The sequence below is a fragment of the Saccostrea echinata genome, unplaced genomic scaffold (genome assembly GCF_033153115.1).
Source record: "Saccostrea echinata isolate AGI-Se365-2 ecotype Australia unplaced genomic scaffold, CSIRO_AGI_Sech_v1 ptg000081l, whole genome shotgun sequence".
NCBI lineage: Eukaryota > Metazoa > Mollusca > Bivalvia > Ostreida > Ostreidae > Saccostrea > Saccostrea echinata.
In genome coordinates, this window is record NW_026889830.1 from 1,896,385 (window position 1) to 1,924,099 (window position 27,715).

At 34.1% G+C, this 27,715-nt stretch overlaps 2 protein-coding genes across 3 annotated transcripts; both read right to left on the reverse strand.

Annotated features, from left to right (window-relative positions):
- Window positions 1-762: 762 nt before the first annotated feature.
- LOC133176801 (uncharacterized) lies at window positions 763-4,524 on the reverse strand. Of its 2 annotated transcripts, XM_061311871.1 has the most exons (8): window positions 4,442-4,524; window positions 2,576-2,944; window positions 2,070-2,366; window positions 1,664-1,879; window positions 1,488-1,544; window positions 1,244-1,306; window positions 986-1,136; window positions 763-851 (listed from the first exon to the last, which is right to left on the reverse strand). In XM_061311871.1, the coding sequence occupies exons 1-7, from the start codon at window positions 4,490-4,492 to the stop codon at window positions 1,002-1,004; spliced, it is 1,188 nt and encodes a 395-aa protein (XP_061167855.1). In that variant the 5' UTR covers window positions 4,493-4,524; the 3' UTR covers window positions 763-851; window positions 986-1,001. The 2 variants fall into 2 exon arrangements, with proteins under 2 accessions (XP_061167855.1, XP_061167856.1); XM_061311872.1 differs by lacking the exon at window positions 1,488-1,544.
- A 4,396-nt stretch (window positions 4,525-8,920) lies between these two features.
- On the reverse strand, window positions 8,921-18,321 carry LOC133176831 (heparan sulfate glucosamine 3-O-sulfotransferase 6-like). Its single transcript, XM_061311899.1, has 3 exons — window positions 17,346-18,321; window positions 9,531-10,284; window positions 8,921-9,272 (listed from the first exon to the last, which is right to left on the reverse strand). The coding sequence occupies exons 1-2, from the start codon at window positions 17,888-17,890 to the stop codon at window positions 9,663-9,665; spliced, it is 1,167 nt and encodes a 388-aa protein (XP_061167883.1). The 5' UTR covers window positions 17,891-18,321; the 3' UTR covers window positions 8,921-9,272; window positions 9,531-9,662.
- Between the last annotated feature and the right edge of the window lie 9,394 nt (window positions 18,322-27,715).

Consider the following 27,715-nt stretch of genomic DNA (forward strand, 5'->3'; position numbering starts at 1 on the left):
TATTTCTATCAAGAAATTGGCAATTAGTACACGTCATTAGGCAGTAAGCAATTGGACTAAGCAGATGACAATAAGTGACTGGCAATAGGCAGAAAGGAACTAATTGGCAAAATCAATTAAGCTTCGTTAATAGTCTTGGAGAATATCCACAGTTGGGATGATGACACAAGTGCACAAATATGTGAGCAGTGAAATGTATTATTCTCTGCTGAAATTTGTTTTACTTTGGGGAAAATGATGTTATGGATTATTATGTTCTTTGAATTGCTAAACGTAAGGAAGACACACACAACATGTAAGAAATCCTTCAAGGGAGATTTTAAGACACATGCTTGTATCATCCTGGTTTTTCAGTAGCTCCCGATAGGACACCAGGGCTGTACATGTACATAGCAGCTTCATACGCTTATCAAAAAGTTTGTGAACTGGCCAAATTCCATCAGTTCGATTCTAATCATTATAAGACTATGTTAAAAAAATCTTTTAAAAATCCCTACGAAAAATAAGACAAAACACTCATGAAAACAGGGATAAAAATTTATTTATCAAATGATTTTCATCAAAATATATAAAAAGGATTCATGATAAAAAAAAATGACGAAGATATGATTAAAAACAAACACGTACAATAAAAATCAAATTAAAAAAAGAAAGAAAACTGATCTCATTCTTTGGTGTCAACATAATCATCTGAATCATTAAAAATAAATATAAACATAAAAAATGACATGATTGTAACAGATTGTTGGCCCTGTAGACAGGCACAAACACAATAGCATCAAAGGTCCATTTATATTGCACTTTTAATAAAGCGGAAGCACAGCTTGTGGCCGCCATCAGACATTTTAAATCTGTAAAAAAGAAAAACAAAATACATGTAAAAATTATTTTAATTGGAGTAATCACATAAAGAAAAAGCTTACTCTTGTTAGAATCTTTAATGCCCAAATATTAATATTATCTTCCAGAAGAAACATGCACTCACTTTTCTCATGATCTAGTTAATAAGCATGTTTGGAAGAACCACGCACATTGCTGGTTTGTGCTAGTTGCCATGCTGTCCATTTTGGTTCCGAATACTTGAACATCTGCCATTTGCGAGTGTGATTAAACTTAACTCTCTCCAACCACTCATGCTGAAATAAAGAAATTTTCATCGTTTTTTAAAAATTCTCAATGAATAAAAAATTAATATAAATGAATACTACCTGTGTATCAAAAAGCTTTCAGTTGGTTGACTCACCAGATAAGAAGGGTACTTCATTTTGTGAGCATCTTTGGAATCAATTTCTCGATTCTTTTCATTCTAGAAAAGAGTGTAGTACATAGAAATATGCCATCATTTAAAAAATCTTACAAACACTTGCTCATTTTTTTGGTACTTTTAAGAACCAATAATGTATGAAGGACAGAGTAAAAGGAAAAAAAAATATATGTAAGTGTAGTAATTACTGAATTTTTTTTATTTTCTCTGTATAATGTCTTACCCATTCATCCAACTGATTCCTCCAGTTGGCTATCAGAGAGTTGTAGAAAGGCTGTCGCTAAAGAACGACACAGATAAGAGAAAAATCATGCAATGTACGAGAGAGAGAGGGAGAGAGAGGTTTTAGCCCTTGACTAAGTTACATGAAGAATACAGTACTTATATCACATGACTTACCCGAGACACCTCAGGTTTCCTCCTGTATTGTCCAATAAGTGTCTGAGGTGGCCGGATTAAAACTTTTTCTGGTGCCTTTTTGACAGAACTACCATTATCACTCCATTTAACCTTTTTGTTTGGCACAACTTCGGCTGAGGTGGCCTGGGAAGGCAGGGATGGCCGCTTTTGTGGCACGCCCTTTCTACGTTTTCTGGTGCTTTCAGATATGAATGGCTGGAAACGGATAATGGAAGCATGACAAAAAATCATATCCACCAGCGATCTAATGTTCGCGCTAGATTTGAAGTTTACGTAACATACATAAAAAATATATATAACAATACAATATGTAAATTAATTAATATGACAAAATACTAGTAATTGCATTAATACAATTTCATGTGACTACTTATTTCGTACTCACCAACTGAGCACTGTTGCTCGGTGTAACCGGCTCCTTGTGCCAGACTGATTGGTTTGATGACCCTGGTCTTGCCTCAGAATGATGGCCAGAAGGCACAAGATCATACAGAAGTCTGTCAAGTTTTGAGGACCGAATTTTCACTCCTTCGGTGATGGTTGTTACGTCAGTTTCTGTACTATTTGTTGGGTAATAGTTACAGGAAATGTCAGAGGCTGATAATGCAGTCTTGGCCAGTATTGTTAGACCAGCAGACGAGCTGGGCAAATCCTCGGATATCTTTGTTGTTCCTTCCTGAAACTGTACATATTCCAGATTACGATTTTTATTTAGTTTTTAATTTGGGTTAAGTTTGATATATTTATAGATACTAGTGCAAGTTCTCTATTTGAAACCAATGCCAAGTTACTAGCATTATTATTAGATACATAAAATCAAATATGATACACCTTCATTTGATTTTACACAAATTTGAAAATATATTTATATACACCTGTACATGTACCTACCACATTACTACTGAGGCTTGGTTCATTCAGCTCACTTTGTTGTGGTATTGGTGGTGGTTTCAGAACTATTCGAGGTTTGTTGGGGTATATGTTTAGCAGCCACAAGAGTAATCTATTTATCTGAGAGGGCTGCGCTTTCTGGTCGTCCACGGACAGATTTGGGTTCCGTACTCTGTCTTTTTGTAAGTTTGCATTAGATGTCTGCTTGTTTGCCATGTGAGCCATTTCTTTCTCTCTGGCATTATGTGGAGCAGATGACATTTCATTTTGGGCCAGTATCAAACGATTGTCAGAGGTCTGATTACGATGACAAAATGCACTAAGCCTATCCGTTTGATTATCGACTTCTATTCTGCGTCTTTTTGCTGGCTGAAATTACAAATATAAACGACAGTGTTTAAAAGAAATCCAACGCATTATCTGTATAGCTGTGCAATTTGTCGTTTTCCCCCTTCAAATTAGTAACTATACACTCTTTCTCTCAAATAACAATACAAAAAAGTAAAAGCACAGAGAAAAGAGAATCCTTTTTTTATTAGTACATATACGTCACGGTAATGAGAAACATTTTTTTTAGTACATACCCCTTTTTTAATTGATTTTATTTCATTTATTCAAAATTCATCACCATTTTACAATAGTATATAGAGATTGATGCCTCTCTCTTTACCTACTATCACGCAACACTACGTGTTGCGAACTAGGCTGCCTTTTGTAATGCAGCGTACTAAGCAACACAGAATGACAAATGGAGACAAAAATATTAATATTAATAGAATCATTCATTACTACGAGTGTGGGATAGTGAAATTCCACCAAGGGGACAAGATTCACGTTCTAGGACGAGGCTTTGCCGAGTCCTGGACCGTGAATCTTGGCCCCGAGGTGGAATTTCACTATTCCCATACGAGTATGTAATGAATGATTATTTTTCTCGCAATATTTTATCCAAAATAACGGCCTGTCAATGACGTCGCCATGATAGGGCTAAAAATATATTAATTTAATTATATTAAAATATATATATATATTAATTTATATTAATTTAATATTATAATTTTCCATCTAATTAAAAATCTAAATACACCATCGGAGAGAGCGTACCTGAAAATGGTTTACACATAGTGTAAACTGATAAAATGAATTTCAGTCCATGTAAATTAATTAGATAGATAAAAACTGGGAATAAAAAAACTTATCTATCCGATAGCGTACACATTCATTCAAGAAGAATCCTTCCGCGATCTAAAAATAGTGCCATTTAAAAAGTGAAAATACGACAATATTTTGAATGAAAATAAGTTTATCTTAATAAGTTAAATGACAACATTTTAAGTATACGTAATATTTCTTAACATTGTTACAATTTCTTTATATTAAGACGGAATGTTTACGTTATCGCTCGCGGCGTAGTAATACACAGTGTAAGACAGAAAAATCTCACACTGCTGTCTCACACCGGACAAGTCAATCTCACACTGGTGATTATGCGAGAAAAAAACGTACTGGATTTTATTTATTTTAGATCTTATATATATATATATATATATTATATTAGCTTTCATTTATTATTACTTATAAACCAAATCCATCATCAACTCAAACCACCCCCTCCTCGAAAAAAAATTGAAAAGATACATGTATCAATCATACAATAATTTGTATAGTCCTATATGCAAGAATATTAGATAAATGTTACTTTAAACCACATTTAATACTAACACCCCGCCTATATATGGATATATAAAAAAAATGGATTCATGAAGAAGAAAAATCCAACTCGACGACTTGTAAAAACTGTTGGATGAAATATTTCTTCTATTTTTAATGATCATTCCTTGAAATATTACATATGATGGCATGTACCCTTGAAACCTCCACTGCGTCTAAATCCGTAGATGAAATCTTTCTTTTCATTGATAAATCAGACTTTTTTCACTGCTTGACTATGGCACGTCCGCTCTCTACTAATCGCGACGTATCTATGAACTGGTTGCGAAAACAGAAAAGGCTATACGTCAGCATCCTTGGCAACGTCATGACGTCACTGTCGGGGAAGAGCGCGGATACTATAAAGCGCGGGGATAATCTAATAGGTGAACTTAATATATTGGTGAATATATTCACCAATATAAGTTCAGTAACTCCTTTATTTTATAGCTAAAACATCACCCATTTATTTAATTATTGTCCTGTAATAGTGTTCAATATCGCATTATCATTCCAATGATGCTTATTGAGGTTTTATTGAGGCTAATTAATACGTACTAAATTATTAATTAATAATTTCATAATTTCAATTTTGTGCGAAAATAAACACATCATCTTAGCTGCCTCTACCTTTCATAAATGCCGTTGAGAGGTTGACCACAGGAGTCGGCAGTTTTATCCATAGAGCAACGTACACAACAACCAGTGAACTTCGCGAGCGTAGCGAGCGAAGCGACAGGAATGCAACGCGTTTTTGGCAAATTCTGCTCTGACGCTTTATTTAATAAAACTAACAACAACACGCGGTATAATTCATGTCAGTCGATGTTTCTAACCTGATTTCTGGTCCGATTACCCTCTCAATTGCCGTGCTAGACGCTTAAATCTAACGTTAACGACATCTCGAAAAGAATCAGTCGACATGAGGGTCTGGGTGACGTCACACCATTCGTTCCTGAAGCATTTCGAGTTGATTTTTTAAAGAAAGTTATTTAACGTATAATCTATGAAATTTTACGTCTGTTATTTTTTTTAAAGTAATACGTTAGTGATTATTGATGTTTAAAAGAACGTAAAAGTTTATTTGACTTAAAACACCTTTTAAAAATAAAGGGAGATAATAGACGACTTTCACATTTAAAAAAGTTATTTCCCTTTGCGGGGTCAATCTGGGGTCAACCGGCGTAAGACACTGTTTTCCCTCTCTACCCACTCGGCACACCTCGGCCGATTCGTACCTCATCTAATGATGAAGGTGACGGAATCAGCCGAGGTTTGCCGAATGCCTCTCTACCATTACCAACTTCATGGGGCAATGTCTTGCAAATGAAATCTGTATGAATATGTTTTTTATGTTGCCCCATACTATGGCAATACAGGAACAGATCAAATTTGTCCGATAGCGTTTAAAGGTTGAAAATATTTACAGGTAAGTTACAAAGGTTATAGTGAGAAAAAAAGAGCGTTACGCCGACAACGGGAGATAACTCTTAATGTCGTGTTGGACTTTTCTGTCATTTAAAAGCTTTTTCCCACTAAACAATAATTTTACTTTTTAAACAAAATTGCAAATTTTAATAGATTAGACGTTATTATATTTTTAAATAATTTAATTTTGTTTGTAGTCTAGCCTCTGATTGGTTAATATCCAAAAAGGAACACAAATTATTTCTGTATAACCTGGTTTGGTATGGGGACACCCCCCCCCCCCCCCCTGACAACCAGCTGGAACAATATCCTCTCATTTCCAGTCCGTGGGATTCAGGGAAAATTCCATATTTAATAGATGTACCTTTAACTTCAAACAATAATTCGATCTTACCACATGTAAATAAACAACAAGGCTGCTAGGCTTGTGTATCAGTTTTTACCTCCCCTCGCTTCTCATCACTTCCGTTACTTCCGTTACTATGGTTGTATTATTGAGCGGCAAATTTGAACTCAGAAAAAGCAAGGAAAATTTACACCCATAGTTATTTAATGATTTTAAAATTAAATTATAAGGAATGACTCTAATTCTTGGCCAAATTATTCGAGTATAACCTGGTTTGGGTCAGTTTACGCTGTTTTATAATCCGCTTCGCGGATTATAAAGCGTAAACTGACCCAAACCAGGTTATACTCGAGTAATTTGGCCAAGAATTAGAGTCATTCCTAAAATAATTTACATATAAAATTCAACTCGAAATGCTTCAGGAGCGAATGGCGTGACGTCACGCAGACCCTCATGGCGACTGATTCTTTTCGAGATGTCGTTAACGTTAGATTTAAGCGTCTAGTACGGCAATTGAGAGGGTAGTCGGACCAGAAATCAGGTTAGAAACATCGACTGACATGAATTATACCGCGTGTTGTTGTTAGTTTTATTTAATAAAGCACCAGAGCAGAATTTGCCAAAAACGCGTTGCATTCCTGTCGCTTCGCTTGCTACGCTCGCGAAGCTCACTTGTTGTTGTTTACGTTGTTTTATGGATAAAACTGCCGACTCCTGTGGGTTGACAGACGACATTTTTTTGTTTACAACGGGGCGCTCAATACTGAACGCTCGTATTCGGAATGTTTCGGGCATACTCATATGTTCGTATTTACAATCTTAGCGTTCAATAGAACGCTAACATATTAAACGCTAAAATTCTCTAGACTTTTAGTATTTCTTCTATATTTTTTAAAGACTTTTTCATACTTTTTATTAGCTATATAATAAAGAAGTTATTCTATTATCCTCGAGTACCAAACTCCGTCACCATAAGCGGAAAACACACAGGGCTATTCTCTGAATTATTTTTGGATTTGTTTCTTTTTTTGATACACTTTGTAATGAACTTATATATCGTGTTTTAGTACTGTGAACAAAAATTAAAAGTCCACTTATCGAACCGATATAACACTAAATAGATCGTGTCATCCGTGTACACCAAGTCCAATGAACGTAATTCCGTCACCAGGGCACTCTACCATATGCCTCACCATATGACTGATTTAATTTCCTTTTATAAGGCAATCTATGTCTTGTTAATAACAATAGAAGATAGATAAGAAGGATTCACTTAGAAGATATTATGAAGTCCTTGGGGGGGGGGGGGGTATCATTGATCCTTATATAAGGAAATAATCATTGGCAATTGACAAAATACAAACCATCCTCGCAAAGTGAAATTAAAATCCTGCGTAGGTTTGGCAATGCATATCTTTCTGCCCCGAACTGTACTGTATATCTTTACTGTTAATTTTGCAAAATGAGCAGAGAGTATTTAGAGCAATGATAACTTTCAACATTTACAGTTAGTCTGAAAATAACTTAAAAAATAGTTTGAAGGCCTCGGCTTGGTAGTAACATTTTCGGCAAGTTTTTGCATAAGTAATATTTTCTGCATACATATTTCAAATATGATTATTTTGGCGTAGTTACATGCATGGCGACTCTTTAAAAATCTAGTGTACCTTTGTCTAGCTCAAAATTCAGGTAACTTTTTCTATAAGAATCATAGGATTATTATTGACAAGAGAAAGCCATTTATGTCAACAAATGTATTGGTAGTATAGGATTCTCATTTCGATCTGAGGTAATTTACTTTTATCATTAAGGGGCAACCTGCTGAGAGGGTTATGAGAGGGCTTATAGAAATCTTTACAAATATTAATCCAGCAACTTATGAAATATTGATAATATTTACTTCCAATGTTGGAAAATTCAAGGAGAGAAGTCTTTTCAAAAGAATAAATGAAGAGTTATCAACGATCACTCCATCTCATAAAACCCACTTCAAGTGACCATCCAATTTATGTGGATTATGTAATTGTTTGCATACCTAGATCAAATGTTTATGATTAAAGGCTGCATATTAACGCTGATGTCACGTAACTCTGCCAGCAGAATTCGAACTTTAATGTCAAAGCTTTTATAGTGTGTTTCTATGCAGTTTTGCGAAACTTGCACTATGCGTGTCTCTTCAAAAACGGTCTATATTCCAATGGCTTTCACATAGTTATCACACAAGGGTTAAAAGCAACATTCATTCAATATTAGAAAAAAATAATAAAGAAAAAAGGAAGAAGAAACAAAAATGAGAATCGAATATATATATATATATATATATATATATATATATATATATATATATATATATATATATATATATATAAGCTCCAAAAATATCACCCACAAGCTTTTTAAAAACAACTATTTATTTCAATCTTTTTTGTACTAATTGCCGTAGTAAAACAGATAATGTACACATTTCAATATCTTAATATATTTTAAAGCATAATTTTAAGATCCAGTCTCGAACGCAATTAAGTTTATAATTTTATATGAAATGATTTTTATAATTCAGTGTCTTAGTGTCCTAATTCTCATATAACAGTAGATCACTTATCTAATCTTTTCAATTGTTATAGGTCACTGTGCCACATTACCTACAAAAATCGTGTGCACCTAAATGTAGTCTCTCTCTCTCTCTTATTATAGAACGTCAATCTGTTTCCAAGCTGATTTTAACTGAATACCTTGAAGAAACAACTTGGCCGACGTGATTCTCATTTCAGTACCCTGAAAATTTGTGCACAGTAGTACAAACCATCTCTAGATTTTACCAATGATAGAAACGGGTTAGATCTGCTACCGCTACTACAAACTTGATTTGTAGAAGAGAGAGCTGATCAAAACCGTGGCTTGCGACGATATAAAGTAACAATGCAAGTGAGAAAAAATCTAAATATCACATTACAATGCAGAAATGCTGGTCAGGTCACTCTATAAAAATCTTCTTTTCTTTCCCCCAGTCAAATGCCTCGTAAACACATCCATCACTAATTAAAAACAACCATCAGGCTCACTATTTTCACTTATTACTTTACTTATTACATTTCCGGTTTAAATTTGACGAAGGCAGCACTTCCGTGTCTGTTGGCTTGAAGCATACAAAAAAAATGGATCACTTAAATGACCAGAGCACGCATTCTTTTCACGTTCAATTACATCCATTGCCTGTAAATAAAATAACAGAATATAATTATGTAATAATTATCATTTATGCTTTCTTATTTAAAATATCATTACATTGTCAAATACACTAGCAAGGATTCAATTCCTAAAATCATGTACCGCTATGTCTTGTATGAAATGGTTTCTTTTTCCTAGCATTTAAATCCTACCTGTTGAAAGAAGCTTTTAAGTTGATTAAGATTATTTTGAACGACAACACAATATAGGAAAATTTTCTTTTAAAAAAAAAAAGAAACCAACCAGTAAGACAAATATGTTGTCTTTAAAAGCATATCTTTATATCGACTTTATGTGTTCCACTTGGAATTGGTACGTGGTTGTCTGTGAAATAATGTGGAAATAACAGCATCATAAAGAAATGATATTTAACTGCTATATCCAGTTGAAATTTATATTTGTGACTTGGTAAAATTTTTCATTATATGGACGATAAAAACGCTTGAGAGAGGAAATGACATCTGCTGGCAGTTTCGGGTGTTTACGCCCTTTAGTTTCGTCCAAGCAGTGGCCCCTTTTGTTGGTTATTTTCTTCTTGATACACGGAAATCCGCGGCTTTTGTTAATTAAAAAATGTTGTTCTGTTATAAATTGTTTCAATCCTAAAAAATTTTGAACTTTCTTCATTTCTTCCCCCGGATTCGTCACTAAATTTTCACCGTGAACAAAATGAATCTGTTCCGAGGGAAACACAGATAACCAATTCTCTAGATGCTTGACATATAAACCAATTCTTATCACAATCCATGACGTATTAATTTTAGTCGTGTCGTTATTCAAGAAAGCAGAGCTTTGAAAAGACTTGATTTTTCCACCATGTTTGCTAAGAATTTGGGTGTAGTCTGAAATGGCACGGGTCACGGGGTCTCTAACCACTAGTAAGAGCTTGGTTGAATTGGACATTTTGAAAATCCTTGACGGAACCTCTTTCGTAACGAAGTAACTCGGGGTTTTCTCTATTGTGAGCTGGTTTGGCATCGTCTCTGGCATAAGCATTCTGAAAATGGAGAAACAAGTTTAAGAATCAAGTAACATACTTTTCGCTACTTTATGCAATTTCCAAGAGATTTTAGGGAATTAAAAGCTTTTCTTTTCTGTTGATTTATAGATTTCAGAGCACTGAGGCTTACAGATACATTGATATCAATTCATGAAAGCTTGTACGTGTTGCATTTCGTATCATTAGAGCACATTCTACTCGAGACCCTTCCTAATTTAAACACTGGATGCTACCGAATGCATTTTCCTCTCGAGAGATCACAGAAAAAGGTTAGAGCTAATGGAAACATGTGTGTCTTCAAAGACCATTCGTGTATCATTTTATTAAAACGAGTAATTGCTTCGAGAGCCTTCTAGACAATCAAAGGGTTTTACTGAGTATTCATTTCTCCTGCAAGTGTCTTTGTTATGTTCCCCAAACGAAGTTTGGGAACATATTGTTTTTACTCTGTTTCTTATTATTATGTTCCCCAAACGAAGTTGGGGAACATATTGTTTTTACTCTGTTTCTTATTATTATTATTATTTTTCTTCTTCTTCTTCTTCCTGGGTACTTTTTTGTCCGCGAGTGATCTCGTCAACTACTCATCCGATTGAGGTGAAACCTTTTTAGGGTTAATAGGCATGTTATGTAGATTTGCGGAATCAAGGTCATTTTGAGCGCACGTGCATGCACGTGCGTGCGCGTGCAATGCGTAAAATGACCAATATACTTGATATAGCTGTAACTTTTATATTTTTTGATGAAATGCTTTGATACTCAGAATATAAGGATATATTAAAAGTGTAAACAAGATGACATGGTCAACATGCACATGCATGCACGTGTGCGCACGCGCAACGCGTAAAATGACAAATATACTTGATATATTTGTAACTTTTATACTTTTTGATGAGATGCTTTGATACTCAAAATTTTTATATATATTAAAAGTGTAGACAAGACGACATGGTCATCGTGCACATGCATGCATGCATGCATGCACGTGCGCGCGCGTGCAATGTGTTAAATGACCAATATACTTAATATAGCCGTAATTTTTATATTTTTTTTATGAAAAACTTTGATATTAAGAATATACAGATATATTAAAAGTGTAGACAAGATGATGTGGACTTCATGCTCATGAATGCACATGCGCGCGCGTGCAATGTGTTAAATGACCAATATACTTAATGTAGCCATAACTTTTATATTTTTTTATGAAAAGCTTTGATACTAAGAATAAACCGACATATTATAAGTGTAAACAAAATGGCATGGTCATTATGAACATGCATGCAGGTGCGCATGCGTGCAATGCTAAGATGACCAATATACTTGATATAGCTGGAACTTATTTATTTTTTGATGAAATGTTTTAATACTGAGAATATAAAGATGCATTAATAGTATAGATGAGATGACATGGTCATCCTGCACATGCATGCACGTGCGCGCGCGTGAAATGCAAAAAACTATCAATATACTTCATTGGCTTATTTAATGAAGCTTACAGGAAATAAGACACCAAAAGGGTGTTGGGGAGCGTTTGGGGAACATCTGTAACGGTCCCCGTTACAATTATAACTAGTTATTATTATTATTATTATTTTTCTTCCTGGGTACTTTTTTGTCCGTGAGTGATCTCCGAAACTATACATCCGATTGAGTTGAAACCTTTTTAGGGTTAATAGGAATGTAATGTAGATTTGCGGAATGAAGGTCATTTTGCACGCACGTGCATGCACGTGCGTGCGCGTGCAATGAGTAAAATGACCAATATACTTGATATTGCCATAACTTTTATATCTTTTGATGAAATACTTTGATACTCAGAATATAAGAATATATTAATAGTGTAGACAAGATGACATGGTCAGAATGCACATGCATGCACGTGCGCGCATGCGCATTGATTAAAATAACCAATACAATTGATATAGACTTAACTTGTACATTTTTTGATCAATTGCTTTGACACTCAGAATATAAATATATATTAGAAGTGTAGACAAGAAGACTTGATCAGCGCACACATGCATGCACGTGTGTGCACGCGCGTGCGCGTGCAATGAGTAAAATGACAAATATACTTGATATAGCCATAACTTTCAACTCTTTTGATGAAATGCTTTGATACTCAGGATATCAGGATATATTAATAGTGTAGACAAGACGACATGGTCAAAATGCACATTCATGCACGTGTGCGCATGCGCAATGATTGAAATAACCTATACGAATGATATAGACTTAATTTGTATATTTTTAGATGAATTGCTTTGAAACTCAGAATATAAGTATATATTAGAAGTGTAGACGAGATGACATGATCAGCGCGCACATGCATGCATTTGCATGCACGTGCGTGTGCGTGCAATGAGTAAAATCACCAATATACTTGATATAGCCATAACTTTTACATTTTTTGATGTTATGCTTTGATACTCAGAATATATAGACATATTATAAATGTAGACAAGTCGACATTGTCAACATGCATAGGCATGCACGTGCGCGCGCATGCAATGCTAAAATGACCAATATACTTGATATAGCTGTAACTTTTATACTTTTTGATGAAATGAATTGATACCCGAAATATGTAGATATATTTATAGTGTTGACGAGATGACACGGTCATCGTGGACATGCATGCACGTGCGCGCTCATGCAATGCGTAAAATGACAGATATACTTAATATAGCCGAATTTTTTTTTTCTTTTAATGAAATTTGAATATAAAGATGTATTAAAAGTGTAGACAAGTTGACATGGTCATTTTGTACATGCATGCCTGTGCGCGCGTGTGTAATGCGTAAAAAAAAACCAATATACTTGATTGCCTTATTTAATGAAGCTTACAGGGAATAAGACACCAAAAGGAAGTTGGGGAGCGTTTGGGGAACATCTGTAACGGTCCCCGTTACAATTAATACTAGTTGTATATATATTTAGTGGTGTTCTTAATCCTACAGAATGAAAAACAGAAATGTATTTGAAGCAGTTGTAAAGATTGCTTTTAAGTAAGAATTTGTAATCTACATCAAACAAACAACTGTGTTGGATGAAAAACTCTTAAAAAGTGTCATACAGGTATTGATTGTTCCCATTTGATACTATTATTTATGAGAGAAAAAAAAGCACGGAAGCTATGTGCACCATTTATTCGGATGATTTAGTATCAGCTATATAAAAGAAATAAAATAAAAATTACAATGTGATGATTATGGAAGACTTCATCAATAATCTAATGATTTACTGCTGAGAAATTTCGATTAAAACAAGTCATGAAAATCCCATTGAGTTTAAATTTCCAAAGTTGCAGCACATAAAAAGACAAGACCAAACCAAACAGCTGACCCGCAACAGCAAAACACACACCCATACCATCACCCACACACATACGCACTAAATATTTTTTCCCAGAAAAAAATCTTTAGGCCTGGAGAATTTCAGATGTGAGTAATTATACACTTATACATATAATTTCTCGACAGCTGCCTACAAACATAACACCAAATCTAGACTGCATCCTAATCAACGAAACTTGCCGTGTGAGGACGACTCTTGGTTAATATAATTTATCTTGCTTTAATATAATTTATCAGTTCACTTCTATTTTTAACAAAATACTGAAGAAGAGTCTCATGAGCAATAACGTTCACCTGAATCACATTGGTCCTACTTATCTTGAAAAAAAAAGTTATAAATTAAAGACCCCCCTCTATATTCCAATAAAACTTCTTGATCCCGTTTTGTGGTCCGATCCTAACCGCTGGAGCCAATATTTGAACAAACTTAAATCTGCACTCTACCTTATAGGATGCTTGTATATTTATATAATTAATAATCATATCCCAGTAGTTCTTGAGAAAAAAGTTTTTAAAAGATTTTCCTTATATTCCAAAGCACACTTATTATAATGCCTCCTTGGGAGGGGGGATAATCCCTCGATCTGAGCTTCATATCATGATTAATTAGAACCATGCTGTTCTTCAGGAGCCTTTTAATGATTTTTTCCCAATATATATACCTATGTTAACTACAATCGCTCATTGTGTCCCCACCCTAGCCCCAGGAGCCGTGATTTGAAAAAAAAATATTATGCATTTCCTATGGATGCTTACATGTTAATGTCACTATACATGGCTCTGCTATTCTTGAGAAGAATATAAATATGCAAGAATCCTCAGGTAGTGCGGGACCTATTTTTCAAATCATAAACACTGGAGCTAGGGTGGGCCCACAATAAGGGACTGAAGTTTTACACAGAAATATACATGTATTGGAGAAAAATCTTTAAAATCTTACTTACATGGTTCTGCTTTCTTGAGAAGATTTTAAAGATTTTTTTCCCCTATATACTGTGTATTCCTTAGTAAAACCTTAATCCCTTATTGTGACCTTACCCTAGCCCCGGGGGCCATGATTTGAAATTTGATTCTGCACTTTCTGAGAATGCTTGCACTTTAATATGAGTAATCGTGGCCTTATTCCTCAGAATTTTTTTTTTATATGTTCCCATGTAAAACTTCGATCTCATGTTTTGGCCACACTCTTTCACCATGGGTCAAGATTTGAACAAACTAAATATACATTATGTGAGGAAACTTTCAAATAAATGTTCAGGAAATCTTAATTGAAGTTTATAGACAACACACTGCACACGACAGACGACACTTGGAACTTTTCGTTCAGAAAAGACCTCTAGAGTTTCTGCTCAGGTGAGCTAAAAAGACGACGTCGAGAGGAAAGAGGTGACTAAGAGGAACTGCAAGCAACAAAAAGTGGAGAAAATAAGAAACCAAATATGTTGGAGCACTGTGTTCTAAAACGTGCAGAGAAAAGGTAACTGAAAAGTGGGTTGCAGTCCTATTATGCCTTTATTTCCTGTGATACCAATACCAATCGTGTAAAAAAAAATTGATTGGAAAACATGCAGTAGACTGCATTATAACAAGATAGACGTACTTTTTCAAGGAAATTTCAATGTTTCTCGAATCAATGAGTGACTTTGCTATTTTTTTATATTCTTATAAAGGATTTTTTTTATTTTTGTTATTTCTGTGGTCACTAACTAAAACGGATTTTTTTTTTCAAGATTTAAGCAATATATAATTAAGTATAATCCTCACGTAGTATTGTTATTTGAAAAACACTACTTCTTAGCAGACGATATGATTGATTCTGACAATTATACTTTATTTGTGCATTTAAAACAAAACCTCTATGGTATTATCAGTTTTTCTATGGATATATAAACCTTTCATTTCAGACAAAGTAATTACAAGAGACAGATAAATCATTTCCGATGGAGGAAAATGAGAAGATGGTGACAATATGCTGTTATTAAACAAAACGTAATCATGGAAGAAGATCTTTATTTAATGGCCATCTAAATTCTCGTATCGGAAAGTTCTATAGAGGTAAGGGATTTTCATACTCTCTTATTCTTCATTAATAGATGTACCACAGCAGACACTAGGAAAGTTAGTAAACATATTTAGTATGTTCCAATATTTGTTGAATGAAATGGAAAAAAATCATAAGAATTTTTATAAAAAGGAGGAAAATTGCGATTGTGGAAAAAAACTTATCAAAAATAGCCGTAAAAACTCACGACTTGTCATTCCGAGGAACTGAAAAATTGTGCTTCTCAATTTTCAGGTATCATATTGTCTACATGTCCGTCTGCTTAGAGTCGTGATTTTGCCGTGACCGTTTTTCAAAATTATTACAGAATGGAAAGACACCTATAAATTTTGAGTCATGTCGCTTTTTCTGTCTATCTGTGTGTTTATCTTTCCTTGTATAACTAACAAAAAACAGTTTTCAAAATAACATTTCCAAATTATATACAGGATTGACCTCAGGGTCTGTCTCTCTGTCAATACTTTTGTGGTTGTGAGCTGATAACTATAACGTTTTCAAATTTTGTACAAAAATACTTCTACGTTCAAAGAAATCATCTTTAAAATTCAAAAAAATCATATTGCTTTGTCTATCTGTCTGTTAGTATGTATATTAAGACACGAAAGTTCACTTTTCATGGTAACAATTTCATCGGGATTTGATTAAAAGAGAAAATCTATTAATGTTTTCTAGTCACATTGTTTCGTCTCTCTGTATGAAAGTATGTCCATTCTTTAAATATAAATCAGAAATTGTTACACATATAGGAGTAATTTTTCCACGTCACCTTCCTCATGTGCTGTTTTATTCTATAAACATTACTGTATCAAGCACAGTTGTCTCCTCCTATGAAAGCCCTTAAACGGGGCCCTCTCTGATTGTGTCAGTTTTGTTTTGTTCTTTTTAGAGAACATTTCAATTTCTGGGTAGTAGAGTGGCTTTTACAGGAAAAAAAGACCATATGACCAAGAAACGAGAAAAAATTGACATCGAGGATTGAGAATAATATTCATGGGTATCGTATAAGAACTTGTAATTGAACCAGTCTGGCGTTTATCAATTTTATGTTAATACGCATTTCTCTTCCCTTTTGCTTTCAAATTCATTCATCCAAATGACTTCATTTAAACTTCATTGTTCAACAAAAAGAGTTGGCATGTCTGCTGATCTGTGATGATTGACCTTCATGCAACTAAATAGGGTAGCCTAATGGTGGGCAAAAAACAGTGACTGTTATAAAATTTGTCTCTATAACCTTGCAAGGAATCAATAGTAAGTATGGTTAAGTAAGTAATAAATTGCTTTCTCACTATCAACTCACTGATTTTTTTTCTTATAAAATAATTTGAACTTGAAATGGGGTCTTGCCAAGAATCAATTTATTGTCCTTATGTGTGTGTGTGTTAAATGGTTCTAACTCCGGTTTCTATACTAACGTAATTTCAAATAGCTGTGAAAAGAGCAATTTCGCTTCTGGTCAAAGGAACTTTATTTATTCTTGGGATTATGGACTAAAAACTTCAATAAAACGTAAAGACTTTAAGCGAAGTTTATAGCTTAACTTTCAACAGATATTAAAAAATCGTTTTAACTAACGTTTGAAAATGGAGGGAGCACATTGCTCGGTAGGAAGTGATATAACAAATGCAAACAGTTCGTACCTGTACCACTCAAGCCCTTTGTGATAGTGTTTATCAAAGAAGTGTGGCTCTGGACCAGTAGCCTGGACGTCTGGGTGGACACGTAGAAATTCCAACAAGGCACGGGTCCCGCCCTTTTTCACTCCTATAATTATAGCTTGTGGTAGGCGACGTTTTCTCTCCTTTTCCATGTCCATTGAATATAGTTTGTCTGTTTTTCCCGAGACTTTTGCTTCTTCAGTCAATGTTTTGCTCCGCCTTGGATCGTCGTGTTTAAGCTGTTCTTTGAATAACGTTCCTTCGCTGATTACTCCAGACTGGATTTGACTAACATTACCATAATGAATAACATTTTGTAAGTTTCTGTAATGGTATCCCATTTCTAGAGGCCTTGAGTAGAATTTAGAGGATGGATTTTTTTTTGAATCCCAAGTTTCACGAAACAAATGCTGATTATTGAAACTAAAGAGACACAGTAGAACTAGTGAGCACAGACCAGAAATGAACGTGCACCACGATTTTCTTCGAATTTTTCTGATGGTTTTTGATGCCATGACACCCAACATATCCACTCATATTCTGGTCCAGTATTGAAAAATCATGTGTGTTCACACTTGAATTAAATGATAAAATCCATGACTGGAACTTTGCAAAAAAGTGTATTCTGGAAACACCAGCAAAAAACAATCATCGCCGATGGTATGGTTATATGACTCCTTGCAAATTGTAAACGTTCCATCTCATATCATTTAAAACCAACACTATTCATAATTAAGAAATGAAATGGCATGGAACAGAGATATTTAACACCTGGACGTCCCCCTATAAAGCTATCAGCATACCACTAATTTAACCCATTGTGAATGCTGTATATCTGTTTCCTCACACCTAGGTTAACCGTGTATCGATATAAAAAGGTTGCAATCTAACACGTTGATCCCCATTCACACTTCGGTATTTTTGTTTGATAACGGAATGCGCGCTGATAACTCCAATAATATACCTCTCTTTGACTGACAGTCACTGCTTATACTCATGTATTCTGTGGTAATTATTGATCCTTAGTTCCTTAGAGCGGGAGGCTTAAAGTCCTAAACGATTGGACGAGCATTTACAGTAGGCAGGGACGCTAAAATTCCCCCCTCTAACCACTGTACAAAATTATCGTATAAACATGTTATGGTTGGTGCTTAAAATTTACCAGGTCCCCTGTTATTTTGTTTACATTTGAATTTACTAAATAGAAATGCTATCCGATTAAATACATGTAATTATATTGTCTATCTTTTACAATTGTTGCTAACAGAAAAAAAGGAAGAAAAAGAATCTTCTTGTTACAATAAATATTGTTGAAGAAAATCGGAAAGCTGGCAGCTTAAGGGTTATCTTATGCTAATTTTAGATGATAACACAATACACTTCAAAATAGCTGATACAAAGTTTAACATGATTAAAACATTTCTCAGAAGCAGTACTGAAATTGGGTCATTTTCAAAAGAGCATTAAAACACTTACAAGCAAATATAATGAAATAAGAAACCTATGTTTCGCTTTGTGCGATCCTTCAGATCTTGGAATACCCATGCAGTTTAGTCCTATCTTGGTTTACCAGTTACGGACTCGGGGTGGTCGTATGAGAGTTGTAAAGATAAATTACTCTGACAAATAGTGCACAGGATCCTCCAGCACGCTCTATAGACCCATTAGGATCCTGTTTAATGACATCTTTGGTAAATATTTACACAAACCACTGAATTGTCAACTGATTCAGTCTGGACGTTTATAATTGTCTTACACAACATAAACCTCCATTCTATAGTGGGCCGGTGGGAGATGATATGGTTAGGGATAATCAAGATTTAACAAAGAGCCAATATTAAGGAGAACAGTGGATACCCTGAACGGAGGACCAAGCTTTTAAGGGCTTGATTGTTCGACCATACTGTAATCTCACATGCTTGTCAGGACTGTTTGACAGATATATACATTCGGTGATATGAAAATCTTGCTCTAAATAATGCTTTCTAATGTATAATTGAACAGCGTGGGAACCCTGTACCAAAATATAAAGACTAATGTTCATTTTTTTTCTTTTTTTGAGTGTCAAGGACCTATCAATTTGTGACAAAAATAAATACAACGAGTTTAAAAGGATCATTTAAATGATCCAAGGAATGATTTCCATAATTTCTTTTAAACCTTTCTCGTGATTAAGAAAGTATTACTGTGAATTAGTGGTGTAAGCAATTTTAGAATAATAATTGCTTTCCTATCAGTTGCTACTGTAGTATCTTCTGGCTAAAGCGATACTTATCAGAAAGTAATATCTGATATTAACAATGAATTTGACATGAGTTCGAAAAACTTTACAACATTTGGTCTTCTGCAGTATCTAATATCTAAAATTTTTCCTTATTTCTGAAAAAGCCAATATACTCTAAAATGTAGTGATATTCATCACCTTTTTTTCGTTGTTACAAAGTTAACATATTTACATGGTTAATCGTTGTACAAGAGGTTTGTGACATTGACATTATCTACGACATGAATTTGCATTAGCCCATTGTAACATTCCTTTATACATAAAATGAACACCCGGTATAGCTTTGATAAAAGCATTACAACCGTGTCGGGATTCTGTACTGTTCCTGACAACCTTCCGATGATACCGGCTCCATAACTGGTGAAAACTGTATTTTTTGCATATAGATATTTTTAGTGAGAAAATAATACTGCCCTTGACCTCCCCTGTAATGTTGACCTAATAATTTCTATTCTGTGCATGTTTAGTTTCCTGAATGCCACGAGGACATCCATCTTCACAATGTCCAGGTTTTGTGATATCTTTCCTCTCCATAAACCCTTGACAAAAGTTGCTTTTTAAAAGTTGGGCTAGAAAGCTGCCATTTCAATTGTTCCCGGTCTAGGACTGGGAACCAACCAGAAACAACCTTTTTAATTACAGTGTAGTATGTAAGTTTTGTAAACAAATATGACTTGCCTTTAAAATGGAGGATGCCAATATTGTAGGATTTGTGACTAGTTACCTCAAATAAAATATCGGAGAATAATTTTTGGAAGCCTTCTCCGTACAATCACAAAATATGTGCTATGGCTTTGAACAACTTGAAAACGACGGATTTGAAAGATATATTCTCATTGGTTGGTTTAAAATACAATTACGTCATGATTGTGTAATCACAAGCCCAACTTTTAAATAGCGATTTCTGTCATTGATTTCACAAAACCTTGACATTATGAAGATGGAGGACAGCTTGATATAAAGTCTTATCTTAAATACAAATCCATGTTGGTAAGAACGGTCACCTTTAATTTCAGCTCTTTAACTCTTTATATTTCATAATTCATTATTTTGCGGAACTCCTGTATCACTGGTGTAATTATGTAACCTTCTCATATGGTGAAACAAATGGAAAAAAGGCGTGTTACTTAACTTCTAAATATTGGTTATATACTTGTGTTTCTTGTTGATCAACATATACTTGAATCCTACTAGAAATGTCGCAGTCACTATCTTCATTGTTGTAGAGAATATTCAAAGAAAATAATGATTTTTTTTCACATCGATGCTATTAGCTTACGGTATTTATACATTACCTAAAACATAATACTTCAATTGTTCTACTGAATTATACCCGATAACCAAAGCAAATAAAATTTCAAATACATTTTAATATTCTGTGTTTGTTTGATAATCAAATACTGTTAAGTACTAGTGTTTCTTTACAATAAAAGCAGCATAGAATATTTAATCAAAAATGCTGAAAAAAAATATAATGGGTTACCTCTGCTTAAATGCATTACAAGACAGACATTGTAGGCGTAAACATACTGTCCATGCAAGTTAAGATAATAACTAAATGAGACTCTGTTGGCCATTTCGTGATGCATCCTTTGAAAATCAACATAATAGCCAATTTCTGATCGGTGGTATCATTCATTTATTGAATTTTTTTCACAATAGAGATTTGACATGCAGACAGTAGTAGCGAGGGGGAAAATTAGAGATATATTCTTGATTTTGTTTCGCAAAAACTCACGCGAGAATAAGATCTGTGGATCGTCTTTCGGGAAAACATAAATTGAGAACGACTTCCTGTCGTTTATTGCATAAGATCTGACACCAATCAGAATGATTTCGGGACCCTTTAACACGTAATATCTTTTGCAATACTCCTCTGTTAAATATGAAGAATACTGAGCAGTTTTATTTCTCGCTCATAATTAGAATCAACCATTTCAGGATAATTTATCATTCTTCCCAAGCGGGAAATGTTTGATTGCGTTTTCAAAGGATGTATCAGTGTTATCATTAGTTCTCTGAATTAATATTGAAAAGATCGTAAATCACGATTTGATGTCTCCAAGTACAATCGCTAGATGCAAAATACAATGAAAAGTAATGTATATGGCAGGCTGCATTCACAAAATGAAAAAGGTGAAGCAAATGAACAATGGTCGATCAGGAAAAACCCCCCATAAAAAACAACAAAAAGAACACAACAAAACTAGAGGCACTGCGAGCACTGAGCTCACAGAATGATACCCCCGCCTCCCATATATTTATAAAGGTAAAGTCCAAGTTTTGTTATGGGAGACCCCAAAATAAGTGTCAGGTCAAAAAATAAAATAGGAGTGCACAATGGCACTATGTAACAAAGATTCTGTGAAAGTATCATTCAATTTTATTCAGTGTGTAGGAGGAGTTGCGGATAAGAGATGGGTACCCCTCAATATTACAGAAAGAATGGCAGTGTCTATGTTTTTACTATTGGAAACCCGAAATATGTGTCTGATCAAAAAATAAAATAAGGAGGTACACAATGCACTATATAACAAAGATTCAGTGAAATTCTCATTTTACTCCATAGTATAAGAGGAGTTGCAGGTAAGAGATGTGTACCCCAAAGCATAACGGACGGACGTACAGACAGACGGACGGACACCCCCATCACTTTATACCCCCCGTTTTTCAACGGTGGGGTATAAAAACAAATATGTGAACAGCGCATAAAATACCCACCCTTGGAAATTCCAGCGATTGGATCAGGTGCCTAGGAGGAGTAAGCATCCCCTGTCGACTGTTCACACCCTCCGTGAGCCCTATGTACTGGATCAGGTAGACGGATCATTCCGTAGTCAATTTCAGTATAAAAACAAAGGCCTAACAATTGGTATGAAATATGTCAGTCAAATCATGACCCAATGATAGGTTATATTTGGTAACGAGTTCGTTAGAATGGCTAAAGAATTGACGAAATGTTGACTTTAAACGAGGTTGTTGAAATCCCTTTTACATCAATTTTTCTGTCAGTAGCCTGTCTCGGTTTGAGAAAGCATGCTTTTGAGTATCGTATAAGTTGGAAAACATAAACACCATACGCAGGTGATAGCGGAACATTACTACATAAGGAAAGTGGCAATGGAAAAGCTAAAATTTTCTCGTTTGCCATACAGTTTAGTTGTTAGTTGGTCCTTACCGTCTATGGTCATTAAACATTCAAATATAAAACAGATGTTGCAGACCCTGAGGTGTCTTTAGTTTCGAGTTCACTGGGATATACGGGGTAGACATATGAATGGAAGTAAATATTGTGAATGGATAAAACATCACCGATGTATCTGAATGTCGAATCGAAGGATTTCTTCTTTATCTTCTCGTGTAGAAGTTGTTGAATAAATTCTGCTTCATAAGAATATAAAAACAGGTCGGCTAATAAAGGAACACAATTAGTGCCCACGGATTTCCAACAGTTTGTTTGAAGACCTGGTCTCATAAGATTACATAAATGTTGTCAATAATGAACTCCGGCATCCTTTTACTATTAAAGAGATGGGTGAACATGACAAGCGATAAGCCTATAGTGTGACAAACATGAAGATGAAAAATTAAATTTCAATTATATCAAAATTTTCCTTGATATTTCGTCTAACATTAAAATATACTTTATGTAAAATCTCTACAATTTGCAAAAATCCCTCAAAGATTGACATTATTTGCCTGTGAAATATAAGACACACACTAAAGCAGGCAAAAAGAGTCATTTTCGCATACTATAACACTATTTTTCGATATGAGTGGGTCTTCGCTCCACCTTTTTGAAAGTTAATTCTCAAAGTTTGCATAAAAATATACATTTTTTGGTTACCAAAAATATGGAGCAATGACTCACACTATACCTTAAAAATATACTTTTATGACATAACATTTGCATTTTTTCGAGAAATACTTGAAGTCCATGATTTAAATGCCACTGTTCGTCAGGACTTGTGTAGTGTTCGAACCCCACGAATACCACATTAATTTTTTAATAAAAGAATAAATTTTTCCGAGAAAATTTTCCTCAGAAAAGTTTTGTTTATCACAATTTCATAAATTTCAATAATGAGAACTTTACTCTAAATATTAAATTCACAAACTGAACATGATTTTTATATTTCTGAAGCTATAGGCTTTCTGCACGCTATGTTCGCCCATCTCCTTTTAGAGTACTTGTGTGTAGAATCAGAGGGATTTTTAACAAAGTTATTTTGTTGATGACCAATCACAAGTATATTAAAATTTCCGAGTTCCATTTTATTGAAGAAGCAGTTGTCGATGATATCAAAAAGCCTAGTTTTTCATTTACAATTGGTTTACATTTATATTGGTTGTATAAATCGTATAAAAGTCATAAGTTTACATGAGCTAACCATGGTTAAGCATTTGCATAAACTGGCTCCGTAAACTAAAAGTTCTAGTTTATCAAATCAAAAAATATACATAGGTCTTTGTGTAATATGTTTTACTTTGTTTAGTTACAGTATACTATATGTGTTATTGGAAGCCTCATTAATAGCGCTGGAAAAAATGAAATTACAGTGAATAAGAAATTCTTATCTTTATCGTAATACCGCTCTGTAAATGATTACCGTATATATTCTAACTTCAATTAGATAAATTGCAATACATAAAATTCTTCTGTGAAAACGAACTTCTATTTTGTAATGTTTCTCATGCACGAAGATAAATGACATTAAATCTAAGTGGGAAGGTAAAAAGAGTATCTTTTCTCAATGTTCGTAAAGAGGATTACTCAATTTAACAAGTTAACTTGCAGAGAAAACATCATAAGAGCATTTTGCTGAACATTCTCAAATATTAATCCTATGATTGGCAAATATTGACTGAGAACTGTCTCAAAATGGCACCGTACGTATTAAAAGACGAGAGTTTACACAGGTCGACCATCTGAAGAGATGGGTCCCTTTCACGATCGACGATATTCTTCAAGATTTCATCTTACCAAGAGGGATTATGTAAAGCCGAGGATATACAAACATCAAATATTGAAGTTAATTCAAAGCTGTTTTGAGTTTCATGCTTTCTTAATCAATTATGTGATATGTTGACTATGAAGTAAGATTTGTTGACAGATACTCTTAAATAGAACCCAGTTTTGTAAAGGAAAGGGTATGAAGTCTTCGGCATGAAAATGAAGATTGAGACACTAATTCTTTACCTCCTTCCAAAATTAAATGGATATTGGATTTTTTTCATTGTGCATCGTCTAATTTTTTTTGTCCAGTTATATAAAAATTTTGGTATCTATGGAGTTAATTGGCAAGTTTACCATGAAATTAAGCAGTTTTAAACATCCATATTCCAGGATATGTAACTAATAAATGCTTAGATGGATTTTATTACGTTTTATTTGGATACTAACATTCACGTAGAACCAAGGATAAATACGACCAAATCTCGAGCACTCTAACCTGCCGTAGCTGTACACAAAGGAGAAAGCCCCCTCCACTTTCTCTGTTTGCAAATCAGGAAATTTGGTACAATCCAAAAGATAACCGTAATCGTAATTTTTATTAAATTTTAAATATATCCCCTCAGACTTGACTTTAACTTACGGTAACAAACTGTATACAAGCTTAGACAAGAATGCTGTGCCAATTTTTAAAGGATGCGTATACAGCATTACGAGATATTTTAAAATATAAGTTTATCTCATTATCTGCTAGTAAACGATAATTCTTAGATCTTGCTTGCAATTGCAAACGTTTAGTTCATGTCTATTTTGCCATCATCAAGCCTTAGTTGCTGAATAAAACTGCAACCAATTGCTTAATATTTACATCCACTGAATATTATTTCCTTTTTTTCATATAAAAACCATTGCCGTTAATCACTCAATAAACAACACTAAGCAAGTCACCAGCATAGATTTCTTAAGCAATGGCTGTTCCATCAATTATGCATACAATGACATACACATCTATAATACAATATTTAACATATTTAATTTACTTTTTAATTTTCTTTAGAAAAATATAAATATAAACAATTAATGTATTTCTTTGTTAGTACGGGAATTAACGTCGCAGCAATTGCAGAAAAAATTCACATAACCCGCTTACGCGGGTTATGTATTTTTTCTGCTACAGCTGCGACATTAATTCCCGAACTAACAACCAAAGAAAGCATTTTATTGTTTAAATAACTCCAGTCTGTAAGAATTTAAAAAGTCTCACCCTTCGTTATATTTACGTGTAACTAGAAGAATATCAAGATAAACATATCAGATAGTACGTGTCTTTAAATCAAACAGTAGTGGGTAGTAAAACTAACTTGTTATAGGATATATAGTAGGGGTGAAACGATACACCTCCTTTACGGTTCGATACGTATTGTATAATTTTGTCTCGGTTCGGTTATTTTCGATACGATACATTTTGATAGAAGGAAACAAATTCTACGTTGTTTTATGCTTTCTTTTTCTAAATCTAGTCACATATTTTACGAATTTTATTTGCAAATTGACTAGAAAAAATTGATTAAAATTATTTGACTGTCAAAAATTATTTTACAAGCAATCAGTCATCAAAAATTTACGTTTTCTATACTTATTTATTCTGAGTAACGTGTTATACCTTATGCCAAACCCGACTGAATAACGATCCCGACCGAAAAATGAACCGAACCGAAAATTAGAGATTTTGCACCGTGTATCAAACCGAGAAAAAATACCGCGGTGCATCGATACCGCGGTGAACCGTTTCACTCCTAATATATAGAAGATCGAATATTACCATCATTAATTTCGAGGCGTGTTTATGTTTTCAATTTCATTACAGCATAGATTTCACAAAGTATTCTACCCAAGTTTGCATTTTTTTGGAAAAAAAAATACTAGTACTTTACAACATCGCAGAGCGTTGACACTGAAATCAATTTACATTTAACTGTGGGAAATTTGATGCTAATATATATGTATATTATATACCTTGACCTCCTGACTATTTGCAATTTTAAAATTTCAATTAGTTAAGAGTATAAATTACTCTCCGCCGTGGAACAATGATTGACAGATGCATTTGAACAATGAAATTAAGATAAACAATCGAAGTAATTTATTTGCGCGTCGGTCATCTTGACAAAAGTGTCAATATATCTACCCACAGCATGCTAGATATTAGACCAACAGGATGTCCAAGTTTGTTTACCAACGGGTAGCTGTGTACTTTAAACTGATGGTCTCCCACACCGTTCTAAATTTCTCATCTTTCTTATTCATTCGAAAATCGTGCCGAGACAATATTGAGCTTTAAGCCACTTAAGACAGGTGCATTAGCTGGTTATTTACCATAACAATAAAGTTTCTTTGATAAAAATCAAACAGCACATTTTTATCATTCATGTCTATGGACGTCTATCTACTGATGTAATGTACTTGAGTTTTGCTCTCTCTGTCATCTACTGATTAAATAGTATAAAGTCATCTTATAATAAAGCTGTGAAGATTGTACTTAAACTTTTCTTTGATCGTACGTATATTTAATTAATAAGTAACGGCTGAAATAAGGAAAAGTTGAATTTCTTAGTATCTAGAAGTTTTTTTGTTTGTAAACAAGCCTCCACGTTCATCCAGGTCGAGAGAAACAATTATAAAATGCATGTTATGTATTTATTGATTCATTGTCCAGATTATTCTGACGTTCATAAATACCACCAAAATTCTCAATCTTCGATTCTGACACCCAGATCAAGGTAACTTGAATTTCAATCTTTTTTTTCAAGTAATATCGACTTGGCCTAAAGACATTGTCTCAAATTCATGTGACCTTGTGTTGTTGATAACTGGGCTTCTTTTTCTTTATGCAATTTTTTTTTTTTTTGCAAAACACAAAATTTTCTGAAATCTATTCCCAGGAGCTTGAGCTTGTCCAAAGACGGTAACCTTTGGTCGCATTCAGGACATACCAGGTATTCACAAGAGGCCTGTCAGGTATAGGCTCATGTTATACTGAATACAAGCCTTTACCAGGACTAAACTTTTATCTGATTACCTTGGACTTTTGAGATGATTTGGGACATATAAATA

Coding starts and splice junctions, on each gene's coding strand:
- LOC133176801 (XM_061311871.1), bottom strand. CDS start 4,492: ATGAAAAGAAAGATTTCATCTACGGATTTAGACGCAGTGGAGGTTTCA. Junction 2,945..4,441: donor ACGCAGTGGAGGTTTCAAGG/GTACATGCCATC, acceptor TTGTAATTTCAG/CCAGCAAAAAGACGCAGAAT. Junction 1,137..1,243: donor TGAAGTACCCTTCTTATCTG/GTGAGTCAACCA, acceptor TCTTTATTTCAG/CATGAGTGGTTGGAGAGAGT.
- LOC133176831 (XM_061311899.1), bottom strand. CDS start 17,890: ATGTTGGGTGTCATGGCATCAAAAACCATCAGAAAAATTCGAAGAAAA. Junction 10,285..17,345: donor AAAGGGCTTGAGTGGTACAG/GTACGAACTGTT, acceptor CTCCATTTTCAG/AATGCTTATGCCAGAGACGA.